Source organism: Peromyscus eremicus, chromosome 3 (assembly GCF_949786415.1).
Source record: "Peromyscus eremicus chromosome 3, PerEre_H2_v1, whole genome shotgun sequence".
NCBI classification, from domain to species: domain Eukaryota; kingdom Metazoa; phylum Chordata; class Mammalia; order Rodentia; family Cricetidae; genus Peromyscus; species Peromyscus eremicus.
Genome location: NC_081418.1, coordinates 147,708,937 through 147,735,406, shown reverse-complemented (window position 1 = coordinate 147,735,406; position 26,470 = coordinate 147,708,937). Strand labels below are relative to the sequence as shown.

At 38.7% G+C, this 26,470-nt stretch overlaps 1 protein-coding gene across 1 annotated transcript in view; it reads right to left on the bottom strand.

Moving 5' to 3' along the window:
* The window catches only part of Pik3c2g (phosphatidylinositol-4-phosphate 3-kinase catalytic subunit type 2 gamma), a 323,855-nt gene that overhangs the window by 229,747 nt on the left and 67,638 nt on the right, over window positions 1-26,470 (bottom strand). The window contains exons 12-14 of the mRNA XM_059256988.1: window positions 16,778-16,900; window positions 11,136-11,267; window positions 4,060-4,174 (exon numbers count right to left, since the gene is read on the bottom strand). Of these exons, the coding sequence (XP_059112971.1) occupies window positions 4,060-4,174; window positions 11,136-11,267; window positions 16,778-16,900 (370 nt within the window). The remainder of the gene's footprint in view (window positions 1-4,059; window positions 4,175-11,135; window positions 11,268-16,777; window positions 16,901-26,470) is intronic.

The window sequence follows — 26,470 nt, the reverse complement described above, 5'->3', positions numbered from 1 at the left end:
TTGCTTCAATATGATAAAAATAAACAAGACAATCTAAGGCAAAGTAATATTAATATTATCAAGATGAATCTTGAAACACTGATTGTGGTGATTTAGATAAAAGCATACACAATCTTTGTAGGTCATGTTACTTTTTATTTGGCCAGAGTTTGCTAGGCACCAGAGATTAGTCTCCTGAATCCCAAGTGGTCAAAAATATATATTGTGTATAGTTATTGTACTTATTGTATATAGTTTTTCTTATATTAGTTATAACTTTTTTATTTTTCTTTTTTATTAGAATAAAAAGGGGAAATGTGGTGATATTTTATTTGTACTGAAATGTGATTTTTCATTTGTATGTTTATAAATAAAATTTGCCTGGAGATCAGAGGTCATAGCGAACCAGGAATAGAAATCAGGCGGTGGTAGCCCATGCCCTTAATCTGATCACATGGCAGACAGAGTCTCTGTGTGGTCAAGGACACAGCCAAGCACGGTGACAGGAGCTGTTAATCCCAGTACCAACCATAGAGACCTGGAGGTCTGTATAGACAAGCAGTGACAAGGAAGTCGTGTGGCTGGACTTAGAGCCAATGAGAAGGCAGAACAGGAAGGCAATAAAAACTCAGTTTAGACAGGAAGAAGCTCTCTCTGGGAAAGCGACAGCAAGGCGGTAAGCTGAGGCTAGTCATGGCTATTAGTTATTTCTCTGATCTCTTCAGCTATTACTCCTGTATTTGGCTCTGTGTTTCTTATTTAATAAGACTGTTTAGAAATTTGTCTACACATTATTTTGGGGAGGGCATGGTAGGAGTTGGAGGGGAAGAGGAAGAATTATGTCAATATATTGTCTATGCATGAAATTCTCTTTAAAAAATTAAGTAAAAATAATACAAGAAATAGTAGTTAGTGAACTAGTACAATTTTATGTCAGTCTGAAGGAATGGCAGGAAGATTAAAGACCTTAAAACCATGGAAGAGAACGTGACTGTTAGTCCTGTGCTGGTTTCCCAGCTTAGCCACCGGGAAGAGCTGTAGTAAACAATGAGGTGTAAGTACAATGCATCCTTCTCAGGAAGATGGGTGAAACAAGAGATTCTCACACTAAGCAAAGGAAGTCAGTCTTAGACAAACATGCTTTCTCTCAGAATGAGGTGTGTGCTTGGCAGGGCTGGGGAGACAGGGACAGGCAGATCTTGGGGGCATACTGGCTAGCCCAATTAGTGAGGTCTAGGGCAATGAGAAACCACGTCTCAAAAAACAAAGTGAGTGGCTGCTGAGAAATAATGTCCAAGGTTGACCTCTGGCCTTTACATGCATGTGCACACATTTGCTCCTGCACACATGCACATACCCTAATAGAGTCATTCAAATGGATTTTATGCAAGTGAAAGCAGGAAAATGAGGAGACCCAGGAAAAGGCAAGCAATAATCTGCCTGTTCATTTCCTCTGTGAATTCACATCCACTTCCCTTTGTCCATCATCCGCTCACTTCACCAGTCTTGGGATCTGACAACAGTTATTTACCCGGAGAACCATTCTGGATGACTCATCACACCCCTGTCACACTTGAGTGGCTGTACTGTGGCATTCACCATTCAGACTGTAAGGACAACCAGAAAAGAAGACTAGACCAAATACAACAGACATTCTTTGAATGCACAGAGGCGAAAACAGGACTTGTTTAATGTCTTCTGTCTTAACATTTTCTGTTAGAGAGCAGAGACTATGGTCTGCATTCCCCGTTGACATCCTTATGTCTCTCCCTCTGACCCACACCTATTCCCTGACATAACTCTGGTTCTAGGACCTGCTCTTAATTTTCTTATCATCTCCTAATCTTGTGTGTGTGGGTTCATGCATGTGAGGGTACATGTGTGTATGCATGTGAAGGTTAGCAGACAAGCTCATGTGTCATTTCTCAGGCACTACCCACCAGTTATTTTGAGACTAGGTCTGCCACTAGCCTGGAATCCACTAATTCAGTTATATAGATTGACCACAGAAGTCCCAAGGATCTACCTTCTCACTGCCCTGGCACTCTAGACTGCAAGCTTATGCCACTGAGTCAGCCATTTTTCACGTGGGTTCTGGGTAGGAATGGCAGTTCTCATGCAAGCACTTTACCAGCAGAGTCAGCCAATTTCAAACCAATTTCTTACTATAGAATATAGCAAAAAGCCTGACATGGGACTTCGGAGTCTTAAATTAGGACCTTTGAAGATCTCAATATTGGTTCCCCAGTAACAAGTTATTCACTTTATCAAAATGAAGGGCACTTTCAAACTAAAGTACGGTAACTCCTACTTTCTAAGCATGAGCATACTTAGGAGGACTGTGGTAGATTTCCTTATTGGATTGAAATGTCTCTTTGTGTCCTGGTACAACACAGCACATGCCATCCGTCCTCGTCTAGACCTGACACACTGAGATCTACACTGATGATTTCTTGTCATCAAGCTGGTGCTAAAAATGTCACTCAGTGATTGTCGTGCTAGAAACCTCATCCAACTACTGAGGGATCTGGATGCAGAGATCCATGACTAGGCCCCAGGTGGATCTCTGGGAGTCCAATTAGCGAGAATGAGGAGGGTTTATATGAGTGAGAATTGTTGAGACCAAGGTCGGATAAAGCACAGGAACAAATAGCCAAACGAACGGAAACATATGAAATATGAACCAATGGCTGAGGGGTCACCAACTGGATCAGGCCCTCTGAGTGGGTGAGACAGTTGATTGGCCTGATCTGTTTGGGAGGTATCCAGGCAGTGGGACCGGGTCCTGTGCTCAGTGCATGAGTCAACTGTTTGAAACCTGGGGCCTATGCAGGGTCGCTTGACTCGGCCTGGGAGGAGGGGACTGGACCTACCTGGACTGAGTCTACCAGGTTGATCTCAGTCTGTGAGGAAGGCTTTGCCCTGGAGGAGATTGGAATGGGGGGCGGGCGAAGGTGAGGGGGGTGGGAGGGGGGAGAACAAGGGAATCCGTGGCTGATATGTAGAATCGAGTTGTATTGCAAAATAAAAATTAAAAAAAAATGTCACTCAGGTGGTTCCTGGAAGGGCTTTCTCTGCCCTAAAGTGAAGCCACATTTTTATAAAATTCATTCTTTTCCATCTTCAACATCTTTTTGTACATATTTCTAAACTCTATCCCTTACACCCCTTACCTCATACTTGTGAACTGGAACTCTGAGAGTGTCATCTCCAAAATGATGATAAGTGGAAGGCGATTTTTGTTCCCAGAGTACATTGACAACATCTGGAGACATTTTTGACTGCTAGGACTGGGGAGTAGATACGTCTGGCTAGAACTCAGTGATGCTGCTAAGCATCCTACAGTGAGTGCACAGAGATGGGACCATAAAGAAATGCTGAGTACAAAATGCTGCCAAGCTAGAAAAACTGTGTTCCAGAGGATGCCACCCAGCTTCTGTAGAAGTGGAAAGTCTACATTCTTGAATCTCTAGGTAGTAGTGTGTCTGTGTGCTGGTCCCTAGCCGATATGGCTAGATGGACCACAGGCATGAGCAAAGGAGGTGCTGCTGGCGGTGCGAGCCACAGCTGGAATCACTGAGTGCTTTTCTTTCACCACCACAAATCACAGAATATAGAAATGTTTTAAGACAAAAAAAAAGGTATAAAATGGATTTTGTCTGCTGTTACTCTCTTCCAAGCTAGTCATTTAAAAAAGGTGCAATAGAAGAGATTTAAATGACTTGTGGCAATGGAAAAGCAGCTGTATGGTGCTGGGTTAATAATATACAACAATGACTTTTCTTTAGACAATAGAAAGAAGAACTGGACACATTTAAGAAGAATGTTGACAGCAAGACTTTTTCGCTATCCTTCTGGATGATGAAGAAATGCATTGAATTGCTATTATACAAGCTGACAGAAAAATTGCTTGGAGAGTGCTGGGCATAAAACAAGAGATACCAAAGACACCCAGATCTGGGCTCAAGGAAGGGAACATGTATAATGTGTGACCCTGGGAGAAACTTTCTGTAACTGGCCACCACACTGCTTAACAATCTGCATTTTCCATGTGTACTTTAATCTCAGCTTGGCACTTACCTGCAGGGTCAGTGAGGAAGGCTGGCTCACATCCCATACTCCTGGAGCTATCATTTCTATGGGAGGCTCACTCTGTAATGTCATGCTGAATAGCCTAGACCCCAACATAGACTTTCTGCAAAAGATAATGCATACAGACAGACAAGAGTCACTTTAAGAGGGAAGCTATGAGTGTCTGCAGATGCTTATTCTGGGATGGAAAGCAGCAGCTATTTCTGTGGCTTCATTCAGTAGCTAGAAGAGAATAAAATATCCCACAAGTGTAGACACTGATTGAGAGCTCACTGCTAACATGTCAAATGCAAGGCTGTTTTTATAGACATCACTTTTTTTTCCATGTGTGACTATTATTACAGGAGTTTCTAACAGGAGCTTGTATTAATGACTGCCATCAATGGTGGTGACTAGTGGAATAAGGAATTTCAGATTTGCACTCTGGACTTACAAGTGCCTGAACTCAGGAAAGACAGTAGCTCTTCAGAGGGTTTTTTTTCTCCCTCCTCATGGAGTAACTAAATTCCTTGGGCATTTAAAGATTCTAAATTTATAGAAAGACAAGATTTAAATCAGCACAGCATATGAGCTGTAGAATCAAAATAGTTGTAGGACTTCACAAGGGAAATGTTCCTTTACATATAAATAGAAAGATTATTCTTGTTCAGAATCCTTAAAAATCCATTGTAAATTACCATAGTAAATGAGAGAGCAAATAGGATACACTTTAGCCAGAGAGGAAACCACTAATGTTTTCAATGGTTGCAAGAAGATCTAAATCCACAGATCTTTGTACAAAAGAAAAAAGTAAGTGGTGCCTGTGCACAAATCAGAATATTGGTAACATATTCCAATGGTTAACTAAGAATAGTGTTTGATTTCAATATACCAAACTGGAAAGTAGGTTAATTATCAAAAGTAAATGTAAGATTAAGATAAATCATTTTTTTAGGTATCCTTCCAAGTTCGGGTCTACTAGGAGTTGGCAGAAAACCTCAGGTGGTTCTCTGATGACTGAGACAACCCAACTCAGGCCAATCCAGTAACCCTGACTAAACTGGGAGATCCCTAATGAGCTGCATTAGCCACCAGCTTTTGATAAAACAAATAGCTACCAGCTTTGAAGGTGACTGGTTTGGAGGTCAGAGCTAGCAGGCCACAGAATCTTTGTAGCTTTTCCTTTCCTTTCTAACCCCATTTATCCTTTCATCTTGTTAGAAAGAGAGGCAGAGTGTAGGAAAACTTTCTAAGTGACTTGGCATTTTTATCCAAAAGAGATTTCATATTTCAACTAGCCAGTACTTGGCTGTAAGTGGAGAGGTTTTGTTCTCATTAATTGCGGAGTGGAGCTCATGAGAAGTTGGTTGCATTTTTACACCTGCATTTTGGAATGTGTTATATTTGTGATTTTGCTGTATTGTTATATCTTGACCACATTTGAAGCAAAATAAATGTGATTTATCTGAGCTGATTTCTATCAAGAAGGAATCCAATGGTGTCTGTTCTTTCTGCTCCTGGATAGATTGTATTGTAAGAGTCTCTCTAGCCTCTACCCTGTGGCACAGGATTCGTAATGAAGCCAGAGCGCTTTCTGTAGGAGTGGGGCATGCAGAGCTTAGGAAAGAGAGCATGAAGGATGTGAACACCCAGATAGGCAGTGAAGGGTAATGGTATACACATTTTAAGGCCATTTGATGGGCCAAGAAAATAAACGTGTGACATTGTTTTGGAGGTGATTATTTTGCTTAGAATTGGGGAGCTTATTTTCAGATAATAGACTGTACTAGGTACGGCAAGCAGGGCTTTCATAGACTTTCGAATAAGTAAAATTGTCAGGAAGATGATCAGTAGCAGTAAGGAATAAAAAACAGATCTGAGAGTGTTGGTGGCGTCAGGAAATAGGGGGTCTTCCCTTGGATTTCACTGACCAGGAGAGCACTAGGAATTAGACCTGACTAGTATGTTGTTATACTGATCCATTTGGAAAAAGCTGCTTTTTAAAAATTAGCATTGAGGTTATCTTTATAACCTGAATGACTCTCCTTTCTTCTGTTTAAAAGTGTACCAAATCATTCAATTATAATGTTATTTAATATATAAATTGTATTGCTATATATAAAATAAAGGGTGGTTTCATTTTAAACAATTAAGAAAATTTAGATACAGAGATAATAAAAATGGACATATTTAAAACAAAGTAGATGGGGATCAGCAGTAATTTAAAAATTATTACTGGGTTGAAGGGATGACTCAGTGATTAAGAGTACTGGTTACTCTACGAGAGGAACTGGGTTTGAATCCCAGCATCCACATGGTGTTTCACATCATCTGTAACTCTAGGGGACTCAATACCTGTCTCTGGGATCTACGGGGGCCAGGCATTCAAGTGGTGCACAGACATGCATGCATGCAAAAAAATCCACACATACAAAATTTAATAAGATAATATGGTGAAAATATTTATTAGTCTAACACACACACACACACACACACACACACAAAAAAACAAACAAAAAACAAAACAAACTAAAATGTTACAAAGGCAGTCTACATGCATCATACTTCGTGATAGGATGTCTGGAGCTTGCCTGAATCAGCCAGCCTATGTTAACTAAGCTTCCTGGAATTTATTGGACAAACTGAATGTTTTTCAAAAGTTCTTACAGTGTTGTAGCTCTTCTGGCGGTGGAGGCTGGCTTCAGAAGGGTGGTGGGGAGACACTAACTAGACCTGACCACAAGACTACAAACTCTCCCTGCAAAGCACAACTACAGTATTCATCATTCCTACATTTTGAGGTCTTTAGGAAATACAACGTATTGAGAAATCAGACTCCACTTTTGTACATGATGTTTGGGGACATTTGTCCTGGCATATCCTCAAGGTCTTTTAAACTTGATTAATGTTCAATTCAGTGATTAAAATTTTCAACTCCAAACGTGCTGCATGGAGAAGGACAAATGAATTGGATTATAATTCCATCACCCTAATCCTAAAACAACAAAATGATGATTATTGAGTTTAGTGATCAGGAATCTTTGCATCAGTTCCCAGTGTCTGGAGCTAGAGGACACAAAGGATTATGTCATTGGGAGGTCAGAAACCAGAGGACCTGATGTGATGAAATCCTTGGAGAGCCTGACTCTAATAGGTCTAGTGGGGTTCATAGCTAAAAGGAGAGCCCTTGTGATGCTGAGGTCAGAGCCCGGATAGGTTGCAGAATTTTTATAATACAGTCACAGGGGAGGATGTGGCATCTCTAAGCAGGAAGGGCCATTCCAGCTTTGACCTGGAAGTTCCAACCCCCATTGAGGCTTCCATAACAGTCACACCTACAAGGCAGGGCTGAGAGAGGACGCTGAAGACCAGAGATCTTGGTTCCTGGACCCTGGATGCTGGAGCTAGACTGAGCAGAGTTCTCCAGAGAACACCACCGGACTGCACCATACCTTTCCCAGACCCTGTAGCCTATCCCTTCACTTGTAAGATACCCCACAAAATAAACCTCCCTTTTAATTACGTGGAGTGGCCTTAATAGTTTTACCAATATTGCAGTTGAAGACAGAAAAAGTAAAGGCAAGAACTTGACCTGAATTTTGTTTTTTGTTCTATTTTTTAAAGCTGCCTGATTATTTACATCAGATCACCTTTCCACAAATCCCCTCTTGCAAGTGTGGCAAATGGACTCTGGGCCTCTTTGTAGACCAGAAGAAAACCAATGAACTTGAAGAACACAACTACTGTTTACTACTTAATTCTGAAACAGAGTTGAAATGAGGAGGTTAACATTAACAACCCAGTCAGTTGCCTGAGGAATCAAATTATTTGGAGAGTAAGACTGATTTTAGGTCATGTTTGAAATTCTGCAAATGATTTTTATTTTTAAGACTTTAACTCACCCCAGGAATCTTGAAAATACTGTTGCTCTCAAAAATAAAATAAAATAAAATAAAATAAAATAAAATAAAATAAAATAAAATAAAATAAAATAAAATAAAATAAAATAAAATAAAATAAAATAAAAACCAACATCGTCGTGTCTGATCTTTTCCTCCTCCTCCGTTGTTGTTTTGAGAGAGATCCGACACGACGATGTAACATCGTCGTGTCGTGATCTCTCTCTTTTCCTCCTCCTCCGTTGTTGTTGTTGAGAGAGATCAATTACACTATTTATTTCTGAACTTAAATTGGGGCTGGAGCTCTCGGACATGGTTGTGCTGAAAGAAACCAGTCCTTGCTGAAGTGGGAAAGGTTCGTGTCCACTATGATTGTAGATACAGGGACAATCTTGCCTGCAAAACATTCCGTGATTTTGTTCACCAAATCTTTCCTTTGTATTTGAGATATTTTTCTTTATAGAACTGAAGGTTAATGTTTTTGATGCTTAGAAATGTCAATGCTTATTTTTATGTGTAGACATTAACTAATGCATCCCTCATAGATATATATGAACTTAATCACCATTGGTTTTTCAAAAGCCCACTTTTGGAGGTCCTAAAGAGACAGAATACCTCCAGGAAGCTATTCTGAGGTCATGTGTATGATGGAAACAATATCAATGTAAGTGGTCATTACAATTGCATACAACTGATGAGGGGCAATTCAAACTATAATAGAAGATTCAATATCAAATATTTATGGGCAAGGGTCATCCTGTGAGTGGAAATGAAAACAAGATGCCACTTTTCTGTGATCTGGATATATTTACACCAAATAAATTGAATAAGAATCTCGGTAAATTGTAGTGAGGCACAAAATAGAGTTTGCGGCTGTGTCTTAACAGCCACACCTGATGGATTTCTGATGTTTTGGAACAATATGGACTTCTTTTGATTGTTTATCCCAGGAGAGATGGAGATTTTTCTGGTTTTGATGAGAAACAGTCTTCTGGGAATGTATTTCCAAACGCTTGTTGAACTAATCATAGAAGTCTATTGTGTTTCCCTGTGCCTCATCATCTCTGCTTTACATACATTTCCTTGCAAAACCATCACCTTGGATCAGTCCCAGATAATTGCTTCCTGCAGACTCCCATACTGGAAGACCATGCCCTGCAAACAGATGCCAGAGTTTATACTGGCACCTCTGCACATGGCAGGCTGGGGACCAAATGCACTCAATGCTCTTTTCAGTTAATAACTGGAAATATGACTTTACAAAAATGCTAGAAATGCTACATCTCTAATTCTGCAGATGAAACTGAAAAGAAACTTTCTCACAGGTGGAAGGATGCCTGTATGGCAGCTCTTATGGACAAAGTCATGGATGCTCTTTGTGCTCAAGTCAGATATTTGAAATGTCTCCTAACAGCAGCAGACCTTCCTCCTAGAGCCAACCTGTGTTTTTGTAGACTTTTAAAATCTACCTGCAGGGGTTGATTTTTTGGTAAACAAACCTCTATTGATTGCCTATTTATATGGTGCATTATGTAAGATGGCAGACATTATAGAGATGAATACATTCCCTGTCCTCAACACACACATGGAGATGGGCTATCAAAACCCAAGCCAAGCCATCGGTGTATACATACACAAAGACACATATACTTACACATACAGGACATACACATGTACATAAGACACACAAACACACATGTATACAGAGAGATACACGTACATATACACCTATACACATAGAGACACATATACATATACAACTTACAAAAGCATGTTCATACATACATATACACACAAGCAGATGCACATATCCAGGGTCCAGATCAGAAATAATCCAATGAATTTTTAAAGTTTGATCTGATTTGTTTGATAAAATTTGTCTATAGTGGCTGAATGTTGAATCTGAAAACTGAAAACCAATACTTTAGACACTTCCATAATACCAAGTTTTTCTTAGACATTATGTGTGGTGGTATTGTGTTCCCCAAAATAGTGTGAACCCAAATAAACTTATCTGGGGTCAAAGAACAGAACAGCCACTAGATACAGAGGCTAGAAAATGGTGGCACTCACACCTTTAATCCTAGCATTCCAGAGGCAGAAATCCCTCTGGATCTCTGTGAGTTCAAGGCCACATTAGAAACAGCCAGGCATCGTGACTCACACCTTTAATCCCAGAAAGTGAGCCTTTAATCCCAGGGAGTGATGGTAGAAAGCAGAAAGGTATATAAGGCATGAAAACCAGGAACTAGAAGCTTTTAGCTGGTTAAGCTTTTAGGTTTTGAGCAACGGTTCAGCTGAGATTCATTCTGGATGAGGACTAAGAGGCTTCCAGTCTGAAGAAACAGGATCAGCTGAGGAATTGGCAAGGTGAGGAAGCTGTGGCTTGTTCTGCTTCTCTGATCTTTCAGCGTTCACCCCAATACCTGGCTCCAGGTTTGTTTTTATTAATAAGAACTTTTAAGATTCCTGCTATAAATATGTGTAGTAACGTGCCTTATACTAATATTAGCACAACCCAAGTTCTGATTTTTTGAAGGTCCCGGATTTTGTCATCTAATCCTAAAGCCAGGCTTCTTGTGTTAAAAAAAAATACATTGATGCCTCTGGAAATATTTTCCCTTAAAAGCATAGACAATCACTAGTTGATTTTATTTTTTGTTCTAAGCATGAATAATTCTCAAGAATTATAGGTTAAATAAACAGTTGACTTTGCAAAAGCTGTTAATTCTAAAAGAATATTTGAACTCAGTTCCGTGCTTTTTTGGAAGTTGCCAAGTTTTTTTCCTTGGCAATAAGAGACCAGCAAAGCAGTCATGTTTTATAATTTTACTTTAGTCAGAATTTTGTGGCTTTTTTTCCTAAATGACAGCATAGTCATTTTGAATTACTAATTCCAGGGAAGTTGGCTGCTTAAGGAAGAAAAGTCATCGAGACTGATCTTGCCAACCCCTCTCTGTTGTAAATGACCCAGCTGATGAGCAGAGCATGTGCTGCTGCTAAAGCCAGGTCTCCATTTTTGCCCTTCTCTTCTAATTTCAATACTCATGATTTATACCGAGCTACCTCATTTTAGTATAAAATGTCCTCTTGATTTTTCTCATTATGCCATAACCTGAAGAACATTCAGTTCCCGGAAGATTGAATTGGAACCAGAACTCTGTTAATCACAGATGATATACTTACTCTTTTGGGAACAGCGGAAGGCAGGTCCAGGCCAGAAGATTTGCTCTGTGGGTGGCAGAGTCAATCCCAAACACTTTTATAATGAGCATGGATTCTCTTGGAAGTGACTTTATCTCAAGAGGAAAATTGATTCTGAAAAGCAAAAGAAGCATCCAATTTAATCATGATTTTTACAAACATTTTCTTGCAATTATTTGGGAAAAATATTTGAGTATTTGAATTGAGATAGCCCCTTGAAAAATTTAGTGAGATATACAAGACAACGATACTCAATAAGTAATAATTTTACTTCTTAAAATTGTGACACATAGAGTCATTTAAATATAGCATAACCTGATTCTCATACAATATTGTAAGCACATAGGAAAGACTGGTTAAATTCATCTTAGGGAGTAAGTTACTAGAAGTGGATCTTGGTTGTTGTCATTGTTATTGTTGTTGTTCTGTGTGTCTGTGTGTGGTGATGGCATCGTTTGTATGTAAGATCAGGAGTCCTCTCCTTCTACCATATGGTCTCTGAGGATCAAACCCAAGTCATTAGGCTTTTAGAAAATGCCCTTAACTGATCAACCATTTTCCCAGCCCAAGAAAACATGTATCTTTCAGACTGGGCTGCAATGAGATGGGGTTTCAGAAAACCATTCCAAGAAGGGAAAAAATGTGTTCCAAGAAGGGAAAAATACATAACACACAGTATGGGGAAGAGAGGAGGATTCTTGTGAGTTAAAATATTCCCTCCTAGGGCAGGAGAGAGGCTCATTAAGGCTTGAAATCTAATGAAATCAAGCTTAGGAAACTCAGGAAGTTTGAAGTTTAAGAAAAAGTCCTGAGATTCACAAGGTTCCTCTGCAAGGTTACAAGCTGCAGAGTTGCTGAGAAAAGAATGCTCTCTGCCTTGAAGAGCTGTCTGCTTCTGGAGCTGGGAGCTCAAGAGATGTGTTCTTTTCTGATTACCCTGTTGTCAGTTGTCAGTGCTGGGGTGGGCTTTACAGTATCCTCCTGTTGAGTTACCTATGCTCCTATCATTAGCCCTATAAGCTGATTAGCTCACCAACTAGATTTGGGTAGAATTGTGTTTTGGAATATCATTAGTTACATATGGGGGTGAATACATGTATGTCACACCTCTCCAGGAAAATTCAAGCAACACACAGACTAGGGAATATGAATAAAAAGATTAGTTGTGCCTGAGAAATAGTGAGTCATTCACAGTGGCTGTTATAAAAGATGAAGTCAAGTTGAAAGATGTAGAGGATGATACAATTAGAACATGTGCTCCTTGATTCTTAAGAACTTTGAATACCAATTATAGAAATTTGAACTTTTTTCCCAATGGCAAAAGAGAATTCTTGAAAGAAAAGGATGAAAGTATACAGAGTTATTTATGACTTTAAATTTAGAATGAATTGGGACCCAGGAATTTGGGAGTTGATCAGAGCAACACAAACACATACATCAGAGCAACACAAACACATACATATTGCACTAGAGATGCTCTGAGCTCAGGTCCTGGATGACACTGGGTTTGGGGGAGGAATGGGGTTCAAGAATGATGAAATACCATTCATCTGGCAAAGAGTTTATTAGAGAGCTGGGCAGCAGAGGGTGGTGTATTGAGCTGGCAGGCAGGACTAGCTGGTTCTGAAGAATAGCGTGCCCTTGTTCAGGGAGAGCAGAGATTTGTCTTTAAAGTCCCTTACACAGATTGGAGAGGGTAGACTATGGGGAAACAGGCCCAAGATTGACTGACAACACTCAGCTATATTCAGCTGCAGCACATATGTGTAAAGAAGTACCTAGGGGATAATAGAGCAACTCACACTCACAGAACCAGATGAGATATTTTAGAGGTACAATGGACAAAGAAAATTTGACTGACAGTAAAAAAGGATAGTGAGAAATAGATGATGAGTTCTAGTTTCTACACTGCAACATAGCAGATAATGTAACTGATAGGAAACAGGGAAGAGGATTCTGGGGTTGAAGCAATTTAATGTAATTTTAGTGTATGATGTTATATACTAAGTTAATAGCAACTGTGAGCTATCAACAAATAAGCCGCACATGGGAAGGATGAATCCCCCTTTGGGATTGGAAAGTGTATGTGTTGGAAAACTGGCCCTGCTGGTTAATGGGATGCTTCTCATTCAACAATTGACTCCACCTTCCTAAACCTTACTTTCCTTATCCATGAAACTACCGTGGCATGACACAGTGGGTGGCACATAGTAGGCTGTGTTTTTCACTCTGTTCTTTTTTTTTTTCAGTCAGTCACAGAATAATTTATATTAACTGCTGTGTACTTAAGATTTTGATTTATAAAAATGTTCCTTTTTGGAGAAAGAAAATGCAATTCTAGTAAAAGTCAGGGGAGCATGACTGGAGGAAAGACAATGGTGATGGGAATCAACTTTTAAAGATGAACAAAATTCAGACTGATTAAAACATTGTATATTTCGGTGTCTAAGTATTTTTCACTTATATGATTTCACAGTTTCCATATTCATTCAAATGCTTCTGAGCTTAAAAGAATCTCTGAAATGACACAAAATGTTGACTATAATGTAGAAGGTACAGTAATTTCTTGAATGTTCTTTTATCTATAATTGGCTCTATATTACAATTCCATTTTTCTGTTCTGTGATGGAAACTATAATTTTATTCCATTTTTCACATAACCTAGAAAGTTATTTTTCCTCAGAAGAGCTGGTTTTTCCTATATAACTTGAGCTTTTTACATTAAGAATGATAAAAACAGAGATATTACAGTTGATGGTTGCTGCCAATCTCCATTCGTTCACTTTCATAAAAACCAATTCTAGGAAAGAGAACATGCATGCTAAATAGTGCCCCGTTCATCTTCTGAATATGTATGGACTCACATTCACTGGAATATTGTTTCTGTTTTTAAACTTCTCCATGACTACTTAAAAACAAAAGAATGAACATTTTAGTGTGGTGGGGTGTGGGGGAAGAAACATACTTTATACAATACTGCAATAAGAGCTAAAGAGTTGACTCAGTAGTTAAGAGCACTTGCTGTTCTTCTAGGGGATCAGATGCCCAGCACACAGATGTCAGGTGGCTCACAAATTCCTGCAACTGCAGCTTCACAGAATCTGACATCTTCTTCTGGCCTCTATGGGCACCCTCACATATAAGGCATATACTCTTACAAACACATGCACATGCATAAAAATAAAAAAAATCATTTAGAAAGTAAAAATGAGTTGTCATTATTCTTTTGTCTTTTATGTAAAATACTTTTTGCAAACTAGAGACAGATTGGTGCTTAGCATTAAAGTCTAGCAATGAAATGTACTTTCAACTCCAATGTAACAAATGCATGCTATGTAAAACTGTTATTGACATCTAGGGAAATGGAATGTAAATATGTTTAATGGAAGCAAAATGAAAAATGATTCTAGGTTGAAATGCCTAACTCCTTTGGGAGAATGAAAGGATCTCTTATAGAAAAATAACACTTGAGCAGTTTAAAGAAAATAAATACATAAATACAATTTTCAAAAATACTAATGAGTTCTTCATTTTTCTATGAAGCTGACTGTATAATTAGACTTTTATTTTTCTCTTGAGGTGAAAGTGAATTTGATTTTTGGAAATAACCAGAAACGAGTTTTAGTCAAATTGAATGAGTAATTTTATCAATTAACCAGGTTAATAACATTTTAAAGGAGCTCTTGGTTACACAAAAATCATCAATTAACCAATAACTCTTACTGAATTTTTTTCTACATTGTGCTTTTTTAGCTGACGGATCATGAAAATTAAAAAAAAAAGAAAATACAAACAAAACACAAAGTAATCTATATCACTTAGAAGATGCCAAACAGAATTCAAAATAACACATCCATTTGAGAGAAGTTCAGAGTTCAGACCAAGCAGTGAAAGAAAAGGTGGACACCCACAGTGCAGAAAGGGTTAATTGAGAAGGAAGTTAGCAGGTGTTTGCAAGGTGGATGGAGAGAAGCAATGCATTTCTGACCCAAGAGAACCTCTAGCAAAGTGTGATCTCTGTTCTTTGCAGGGTAGATCTGATTCAGAGTCTGGCAAGGTGGAGAGTCAGGGACTAGGGTTGGTCCTAGAAGTGAAGACACAGAGGTATGTAGAGGCCAGGATCAGACAGCCAGTGCTCTATACTAAATGATTTGGATTTTGGTTTAAATAACTGGAAAGACAATGGAGAATTTTACAAATAGAACTAATTCTGAATTTTAAAATGGGGCAGACAATGGAAGTTGCATCTTTGGCCAAAAGAATTAGGAATCTTAAAGAAGGGATCCTGGTGAATGTTAAGTCACAGAGTAATTTGAGTTTGGTGTGGAGTGGGGAGGATCTTGTTGTATGTGGGGGAACAGAAGGCTGAATACCCTATCTTGGACACAGTCTCAATTGCCTGTGCCAACACTATGGTCAGATAGATGCTGTCACCTAACCACACCCTCAGACTCCTAGAAGCTCGCACATATATTTTTCAATGAGTTAGATTAATTCTAAGTGGCAAATTGTCTCCCATTACTGTACCTGGTGAAAGCTCCAAGAGACAAGAGGAGGCACATTGTACTTGGCAGGTTGAGAATGCTGATCTCATAGAAGCAGTAGAGACCACACAGAAATGGAGCAGCAGCAGGAGTGGAGAGGGTTGCTTCTGGAAACTTGACAATGCCATGGAGGGGATGGTAAGCCCAAGAGATTGAGCAAGAGGGCTTGTGTTGTATGGGGCAAGGAAAGGGTGCAGGGAGAATGTCAAGAAGGTAGCTAAGGGACTGGAGATATGACTCAGCAGTTGGGGATCACTGGCTGCTTTTGCAAAGGACTGGGGTTCAATTCCCAGCACTTGCATGGTGACTCACAACCATGAGGGGATCCAGTGTCTTCTGGCCTCCATGAGCATTGCATGCACATGGTACACATACATACATTCAGGCAACCACTCCCACACAGATAACAAAAATAAATTAATCTTAAAAAAAATCAGGGTGCTTGACCTTGGGATTTAATAAATGGTCACCAGAGGGGGAAACAGGGCCCTGCCCCACCTAATTAGTAATACATTCACATAACACATATGTACATATGTGCTTATTCTCCCACCCCCATTGACTATTTTAACAAATACACAACTGACTTATGTGAGAAGAGAGACCACATATGATCAGATGATTTCTTTCTTCTTAGCTGAAACCATCTTAGTTAAAATTCAGGCTATTCCTGATCTCTGGTATGGGAATGAACAATAGTGCCTCTCCTATTTATAATTTTCCCTGCTTCTCAATTCAGTCATATGGATGAGAAGGTTGGTTAAGATTTTCAATGGACTTTAAGTCTGCTGAATGAACAGTTTGTTTATCTACTGTACTTCTGTACTTACCATACCATCAGATCAGTTAACTGGCTGCCAGATTCTCTCTCTCTGTCTCTCTGTCTCTGTCTCTCTGTCTCTCTCTCTCTCTCTCTCTCTCTCTCTTCTGTGTGTGTCTCTCTCTTTGTGTGTCTGTCTGTCTGTCTGTTTCTCTGTCTCTCTGTCTCACACACACACACACAACATGGTCTGTTTAAAATGCAATAAGGGCCGACTTTTCTTAGCTAGCCAGCACAGCCAGAATAAAGATTAAACTTACATTTCATTCCAGTTGACCAAAAGAAAGAATGATTTTGTGACTGGCATGGATCTGCAGCTTTTCACTTGGCACAGCTTCTTCCCAGCATATGTGAGCCAGCAGGAAAACGAAAATGCTTTGTAGCTGAAAAGAAACATTGATCCAATAAGCACAACACATGGAAGGAGATAGTTTCCTAAAAGGGTCAATTATTGTTATTGTCAAAGTCAAACCATAAAAATACAGTTACTTGTGTAATAAAGTATGCTTTAAAAATCACTATAAAAATTTATGTTGAATATGTGAGAAAGGCTGCAGAATAGGCAGCCCCATGGCTCTTCCGTGCCTATGGAGACACTAGTTCAACAACACTGACCAGTTTTCTCTGGAAAATCTGGAAATCTATTGTGAAGGTTCTATACCTAGATTGCAAGAGCAGTTACATCAAAGCCGCCATGGAAATTCACAAGATTCAGCTCCAGCCCCTCCTCATCTGCCTCCTCATCTGTTGGAGGTGCCAGTGGGGGTGGAGGAGCAGGGGGGCTCACAACACCCGGATAGATATCCCCTCAAGAGGGATAGAAAAGGCTGTAATTTACGTCTAATGGAACAGAGACACAAGGATTGTTTTCACTCTTGTGAAATGCTGATAAGAGAAGGTACAAAACTAGGGGCAGCCGAAAACACAGAATAAAGGCAACAGTCTTGTTTTGCGTGGCGTTTGTTGTCCTTGTATTTTGTTTTGTTTTGTTTTGTTTTTGAGACACCCTCACTCTTCTGTAATCCAGGGTAGCCTGGCATTCACTACGTAGTCCAGGCTAGCATGAAGCTCGATGTGGTCTTCTTGTCTCGGCTGCTCAAGCCTGGACTATATGCACCAAGCACCATAAAAATCTGCTTTTTGAAAACGTAATTATTTTTATAAGCACACATTTATTGTACAAAGCAATGGTTTCTTTGTGCTGTGTTCATGCAGGCATATCGTGTACTTTAGCTACATTTCATAGCCTGCTGCCCTTCTTCCGTCTCTTCTTTCCTTTGGTCTCAAAATAATCACTCTTTTACTTTTATGTCCCATCCCCCAGTTTTCCTGCCAGATACTACATATGATACCAAACATACTATATTTGTCTGGACTGTTTCGCTTAATCTGATTTCTGACTTTGTCCCTTTCCCTTCAAATGACATGGTTTCATTCTTATCTTTGGGGCACTAATACTCTATTGTGTTTAAATAGAATATTTTATGATGTTTATGTAGTTGACTAGCTGATGGCATAACTTGGCTGTGGTGTAGAATTCCTTCCACACGGTGTGTGTGTTCACATAGTAGGTTCGTTGAGGAATAGTAGAGGTCAATAGTAGTCCACTTGTGCATATATGAGGGTTCTCAATAGTGAGTTCCAACCTGTCTATGCTAATCCACATTCCCACCAGCAGTGTACAAAGCGTCTTATTTCACCACATCCCTCTAGTGATTGTGGAGTTTTTTTTCTCCTTGGTGGTAGTTCTGACTGGGGTGAGACAGAATCCCAATATAGCTTTGATCTGCATTTCCTTGATGTGAAAGCTGAAGACATTCAACTGTCTTTGTGCATTTTGTTTTTCTGTTCTCATATGCATTTCAAGATTTTTTAAAAAATATATTATTGTGAAGAATGACATTGAGATTTGGATGGGGATTTCATTGAATCTATAGAGAGCTTTTGGAAATATGGCCAATTTTCTTCAACACTAATCTAGCCAGACTGAGTTAGGAGAACTTTTTTTGTGTTCTAGGGTGCTGTTCAGTATCTTTCCTCAGCATGTATGATTTTCTCTAGAGAACTCTTTCACACATTTGCTTACGTTGCTTCAGGAAGTGGAAAGTTTTTTTTTCTCCTACTATTTCTATCTTAATGAGCTTGGTAGTGTCATTTAGTAAAGCTTCTTGTTTTCAGAGCTGAGTTCCCATTCTTCTTTGTTGTTTGTGATTAGATCTGAGTTTCCATTGCTTTCCTTAGGGTCTTTTAAGCACAAACTCATATTGTCGGCAAATAGATAATTTGGCTTATTTTCCTAATTGGACTCTGTTTTATTTTTTCTCTTGCCTTATTTCTCTGGTTATGACCCCAAACATCATTTTTCAAAAAATGCTAAGATTAGATATCTTTTTTCTCCCCGGAAGTCCCACCTATCTTAACCTGCCTAGTTATTGGCTGTTTAGCTCCTTATTAAACCAATCATAAGGTGCTTTAGCAGAGACACATCTTCATGGTGTACAAAAAGATTGTTCCATAACAGTTCCATACCTCCTTTGTGCCAGAGCCATGCTCTCTTTGTCACTATGACCTAGTTGTATACTTTGAGCTCTTGTGTTGTGAAACCACTGGGACTGTTCTTTCTGCTTAGTACTCCTATGGCTTTCCTTTGTGTTTCATGTGAAATTTAGGGCATTTCTTTCTAGTTCTGTGAAGAATGTCATTAGAATTTTGAAGAAAATTGCACTGAACTGTGGATTACTTTTGTTATTGTTCATGTTCACATTATTTATTTTTAAAATCTAGAAACAGAATTTCTTTCTAGAGTCTTCTTCATTTTTTACATTAATATCTTAAAGGTCCCACATCATTTATCAGTTTTATTTCTAGTTACTTTTTTGAAGCTTCTTTGAATAGGATATTTTCCCTAATTTTTTCTCAGCCAATTCATCACTGCTATGTATGAAAGTTTCTGATTTTTGTATTTTAACTTTATAATCCATAACTTTCCTGATAGTTTATCAGATTTAAATGTTTTCTGGTTGATCCCATAAAATATTTTATGTATAAAACCATGATGCATATCATTTACAAGTAAAGATATCAAGATGGTCAGGTGATTTCTGTCCTTAAGTCTCTTTATTTTAGCTTTTATTAAGTTTTGACCTTGATCCATCAAAGTGATCTTGAATTCTGTTTGACAGTATTTCATTTAGAAATTTTGCATCTGTGTTTATGAGGAAACTTGACATGGAGTTCTAATTTTTTGTTGTGTGTTTATATCACACTGTTACCTGGGTAATCCTGACTTTAGAGGATTTCCTTCCCTTTCTATTTTGTGGAAGAATTGGAGAAGGGTTGGAATTACGTTTCTCTTCAGTATTTGGTTGACTTCATCAGTGAATCTGTATAGTTTCAGGCTTTAATTTATGAGGAGACTTTTTATTACTGATTTAATCTCATTGCTTGTCATAGGCCTTTTTAAATTTCTTATATACTCTCATTTTAGTTTTGGCAGGTAATAGGTATATAGAAAATGTGTCTGTTTGTGTCAAGTGTTCCAGTGTTTGGATGTAAATTTTCAAAGTATTCCCTCCTGAGTTTACTCAAAGAAGACCTTTATAGTCTCCAATTAATTAATTGAATAATTGTAACATGAATTTCTAAATGGTTTTATTAAATAAAAAAACTCATGAGCCAGGTGCTGCGGTGAATTCTGAAAGACTGGAGAGGGAGAACAAGCCACAACTAGCCTCACCTCGTCAACTTCTCAGCTGATTCTGTTTCCTCAAGCTGGAAGCCTCTGAGTCCTCATCTGAATGGATCTCAGCTGAACTACTGCTAAAAGACTATAAGCTTAAAAAGCCTAAAGTTCCTGGTCCTCATGCCTTATATACGTTTCTGTTTCCTGTCATCACTTCCTGGGGATTAAAGACGTGTGTCTTTCCCAAACAAGACATGAGATCACAAGTTCTGGGATTAAAGGTGTGTGTGCTTCCCAGTACTGGGATTAAAGGTGTGTGCCACCACTATCTGGCTCTGTTTCCAGTGTGGCTTTGAACTCACAGAGATCCAGAGGATCTCTGCCTCTGGAATGCTAGGATTAAAGGTGTATTATGCTACCACTGCCTAACCTCCATGTTTAATATAGTGGCTGTTCTGTTCTATGACCCCCAGATAAGTTTATTGGGGTGCACAGTATATCAACCACAATTAATTATCTCATAGTTTGGCTAGGGGTTTGCCAATATTGTTACCCTTTTCCAAGAACCGACTCATAGTTTAATTAATTCTCTATATTTTTTTTTTAGTTTCTATTTCATCATTTCCTACCCTGGTCTCTACTGTTTTTTCTGTCTACTCTAGTTTTAGTGGTTGGACTTTGTGAAATTAATTTGGAAGAATTCCTTTCATTTATATTTTGTGGATTAGCTTGAGCAGTGTTAGGGTTGGTTCTTGTTTAAAGGTCTAGAATAATTCCACAGTGAATCTGAAAGACATGGGCTTGAATTAGCCCAAATTGACTTCTTTTTCTTCCAAACACAGCAGTAATTGAATGGGAAATCTTCTGAACCCTCAGATTCTTCCTGGAGGTAGAAATTCCTTAATTCATGAACTTTAAAAACTACTCAAATGCTGTGGGATAACTTTCTGTACACCGTGAATATGTGTAGCAGGAATCTTAACAGGTCTTATTAATAAAATCAAACCTGGAGCTAGGTTTGGGGTGAATGCTGGAAGATCAGAGAAGCAGAACAAACCACAGCTACCTCACCTTGCCAATTCTCAGCTGATCTTATTTCCTCAGACTGGATGCCTCTGAGTCCTCATCCGAATGGATCTCAGCTGAACTGCTGCTCAAAAGCCTAAAAGCTTAACAGATTCTAGTTCCTGGTCCTCATGCCTTATATACTTTTCTGCTTTCTGCCAAAACTTCCTGGGGTTAAAGGCTCACTTCTTGGGATTAAAGGCTCTTGTTACCATGCCTGGCTGTTTCCAGTGTGGCTTTGAACTCACAGAGATCCAGAGGATCTCTGCCTCTGGAATGCTAAGATTAAAGGTGTTTGCTACCATTGCCTAACCTCTATGTTTAATGTTATGGCTGTTCTTTTCTCTGACCCCCAGATAAGTTTATTGGGGTGCACATTATATTGACCACATTTCCCCTTTTTTGTCTAAAATTAAAAAAGCTTATAACTAATACAGGAAAAACTATATACAATAAGTATATACAATATATACAGTTAAGAATTATATTAACCATATCTAGTCCATTATGATTTGACAGATTCAGATAAAGAAAAACTCCATTATATATATTAACAATATCCAGTCCAGTAACATTTGATAAACTCAGACAAAAATTTCATTACTTATCCTATTTAAAACAAATAGTTCTTTTTTTAAAGTAAATTCAATAATTGACCTTTTATCTTATTATATCCATATTCTCTCTTTTTTTATGATAGATTCAATAATCTACCTTTTGTCATTTTTTATATCTTCCCCTTTTCCTTTTTAGAGTAGATTCAATGATCTATCCATTTATCCTATTATTTATTTATCTTTTTTCTCAGAGTAGATTCAATGATCTACCTCATATCTATATTCTTTTTTTTTAACCAAAACTCTGAATCTAATCTCCTTGTTCAGCCTTTTTTCCTGACCATTAACAATTAACAACTTGTAACCAACCATCATAAACAATGACAATATCCATGACTCATTAAACAACCAAAAACTTCCCATCCCACCTCTTGGGAATGTGGGTATCATTTTCTTAGAATTACTTCCTGCTGCTTTCTGGAGGTGAAGACATCTTTAGGGGATCCTGAAAAGAATTTTTTTGGGTTAATTGTCATCTTGTATCATTTGTCCAGTCACTGCATAATGAGAAAGTGCAGGGCTTGTTTCAAGTCCTTGTTCAAGTAGTCTGTTAGGCTGGATCATCTCAGTTAGCCATCTTGAAATTGTCCTGAATAGTTTGTAGTCCAAAGTCGATCTTTCTGTGATGTTAATCAACTACACATTGCCATAGTCCTTGTGGAATCATCATTGTGGGGTCCCATCATCCTTTTGAAGATTTCAAAGTTGCTGTTAGGTATGGCCCAGGTTCCCTCCAGAATTTTTTTTTGTGCCTCCTCTGTGGTTTGGAGCAATGACAGTCTGATAAATGTCTGTCTCTTGGAACCATGAATGTTCTTCCCTAGAAGAGAATATCTTCACAGCAATTTCTCCCCACCATTTGTCTTGCCAAACTTTTCCAAACTGACCTTTGCTGATGCTTTCTTGTAACATGATGGTCCTGGCAATTCTTCTCTGAACAAGCAGCAGTAAACTCTTCGTCCCAGGTAGCAGCATCACTGCAGTCACCAACACGATGAGAAGCAGCCAGCAACTCAGAGCAGCAGCCACTGCCTCCATGGTCCCACTGCCACCTTTTGTGGCTGGGCCTTGGTAGAAGCTTCTCTTTAGTCTCCTAGGCCGGCCTCAAACTCAGGATCCTCCTGCCTCTGCCTCCTTCAGTAAATCCAACCAGTGTGCCACCACAACTGGCAATGTGTAGCTTGTGTCTGAGCAGGGGCCTGAAAGGCCACAGGCAAGCAGCTTTTTCATGAATTCGTACCACGAACATTGTCAGTAGAGCATAATACTCTTAATCACAGGGTTGTGGGTTTGAGCCCCACGTTGGGTGCCAGATGTAGCAGGAATCTTAACAGGTCTTATTAATAAAATCAAACCTGGAGCTAGGTATTGGGGTGAATGCTGGAAGATCAGAGAAGCAGAACAAACCACAGCTACCTCACCTTGCCAGTTCCTCACCTGATCCTATTTCCTCAGACTGGATGCCTCTGAGTCCTCATCCGAATGGATCTCAGCTGAACTGCTGCTCAAAAGCCTAAAAGCTTAACAGATTCTAGTTCCTGGTCCTCATGCCTTATATACTTTTCTGCTTTCTGCCATCATTTACTGGGGTTAAGGGCTTACTTCTTGGGATTAAAGGCTCTTGTTACCATGCCTGGCTATTTCCAGTGTGGCTTTGAACTCACAGAGATCCAGAGGATCTCTGCCTCTGGAATGCTAGGATTAAAGTTGTGTGCTACCACTGCCTAACCTCTATGTTTAATATTATGGCTGATCTTTTCTCTGACCCCCAGAGAAGTTTATTGGGATGCACAATATATCAACCACAAATATGTGTTGTTTTCATTGGTTGATAAATAAAGCTGCTTAGCCAATGGTGAGGCAGAATGAGGTTAGAGGGTATGTTCAAACTGAAGACTGAGATGAAGAAGGGTGGAGTCAGAAGATACCAGCTTGCTGCCCAAGGAGCAATCAGATGCCAGCAGACTGGTAATGCCATGGCTACATGGCAACATATTGATTAATAGAAATGGGTTAATTTAAGATGAAAGAGCTAGCTAGCAAGGAGTCTGAGCCATAGGTCATCGTTTGTAATTAATATAAGCCTCTGTGTGTTTACTTGGGACCAAGTGGGACACAGGAAAACTTCCAACTACACTCAAATTTACACACACACACACACACACACACACACACACTGTTGATTTTTTACTTAATCACACTGTAGAGAAAAGAGTGAGAGCTATATTATGAAGGTTGTCTCAACTTTCTTTAGACTTGTTATTTATATTTTGGCCACTTGAAGGCTCTATGTATACTTGACAATAATTTGTATTCCCAAATTATGTCCTGTGGTATGTAGTATATTTATATACTTTGTTACTTGTATTGGCATATTAGTATATCATTCTATATTCTTTCCCATTTAATTCAATGATCATTTACTTCATGTGAGAGTACAATGATATCACACATTTCATATATATATGGTTTTTAAATTTAGAATCCATTTTCTTAGTGTGCTCACAGTATTCATATTGCTTGGCATGGTGATATGAAAATTTGAGATTATAAATGAAATTTTAGTGACATTCATGAAAGACAGTCTTCTCACATACCTTTTGATGGCAAAGGTTACATGACAAGGAGCCTCTACGAATCTCTCTGATGTGCCTCATAAGGAGAGAATCCTCTCACTAAGAAGCAATTTCAGCTTGCTAATGTGTTTGGAGTCTTCATAATTACAAATGTCAAAATATTTACGCATGAATATAATGTATTATATAATATACATTATTATGCACATAATGCATTTGTGCATAATTGCACTGGCATTCTAATTACCATAGCAAGGTAAGCATTGTATCTTGTGAATGACTGAAGAGATTAAAAATATTTTTTGCCCTTTACCTAGCTCAGGGACTATTAACATTTGATAGCTTTTAGAAGAGGAAGAGTCATTTTTCTTTAAGTGTGTGGCCCCTAGTACATGGGCCATGTTTCCAGAGCAGTGCCCATATCCAAGAGTATTTGGGTAATACAAATCTCATACACCTTTAATCCCAGCACTCTGGAGGCAGAGGCAAGTGGATCTTTGCAAGTTCAAGACCAGCCTGGTCTACATAATGAGACCTTCTCAAAAAACTATATAAACACACACACACACACACACACACACACACACACACACAGAGAGAGAGAGAGAGAGAGAGAGAGAGAGAGAGAGAGACAGAGAGACAGAGAGACAGAGAGACAGAGAGACAGAGACAGACATAGAGAGAGACAGAGAGACACACACACAAAGAAAGAGATGAGATGGAGAAAAAAGAGAGCAAAAGTTGTGATTAGGCAAGTAGGGGTGGTTTTAGAATGATTGTGAGATAAAGTGAATATGATCAAAATACATTGTATTAAATCTCAAGGAATTAACAGAATATTATTAAAATAATATTCTTGGACTTCTTAATGTAATCCCAACCTATATTGTGGATCTGTATTTCTCTTATTACTAGCAATGGCTCTTGATACTTTCTGGTCAACCATTCTCCTACTGGCTCTAATTATTCTGGACTGCTTTTCACTGGAACTGTTCCTGGATCTCAGGCTCTAATACTTACTACAGGATCTTTTTTGCTTCCAGAGTCTCAGGTGTCACCGTTCTTCTACAATCAACACTTGTTCATTTTCTAGCTCAGCTTATTCCTGACCTCGGCTCTCCTGACCCGTATAACTATTTCATTAATCAAATTATTTACAATTCTTTTTAATTGTTTCATTAATCTTTTTATTAAGAGATTTTCTACTCATTTTACATACCAACCACAGATTCCCATCCTCCCTCCTCCCATCCCCCAGCCTTCACAGGAAAGATCCACCAAGATGAAGTTTCAATTCTGAACATTTATGCCCCAAATACAAGGGCAACCACATATGTAAAAGAAACATTACTAAAGCTTAAATTACACACCAAACACCACACATTAATAATGGGAGACTTCAACACCCCACTCTCACCACATGGCTTACAATTCTATTCAAAGAAGTTTATGTAGGCACTTCCAGTAAATCTTTATTGAATACATATTATACATTAAGAATTACTTATATGGATTACTGTATAGATATTGTAAAAAGCAATTGTTGAAAATTAATAATTTGCAATTATGAAGATAATTATTATGCAATATATGCATGTGTAAGCAGATGAAGTTATGTCATTATTGAGACACAGGCATCTTCAATATGTAGCAATGATGAGCTTAAAAGAAAACTTTTATTCTATATTATGACAGGTTGGTTACAAATATGAATGGGACTCTTCTAGATCCACCCAGAACTATTCAGCTAAGTCACCCCCTACATTTCTGACCCTCAGAGTGTGAGATCTTAGTCTTTTGTATTACATTGCTAAATCTGGGAGAAATTTGACAAGTAAAAGTCAATAATAGGTCATCAGGGAAACGTACAAATATTCAGTTTGTCAGCATTTTATTAGAAGGCTGGCTGGCCCCGAATTCCTTAAGAGAGAAAAGTGTTGGGTCTTTTTCTGGGGAGAGCCTCCAAACTCTAGTCTTAATTTGTTCCTCTAGTGAATAAAATGCACAGTTTTG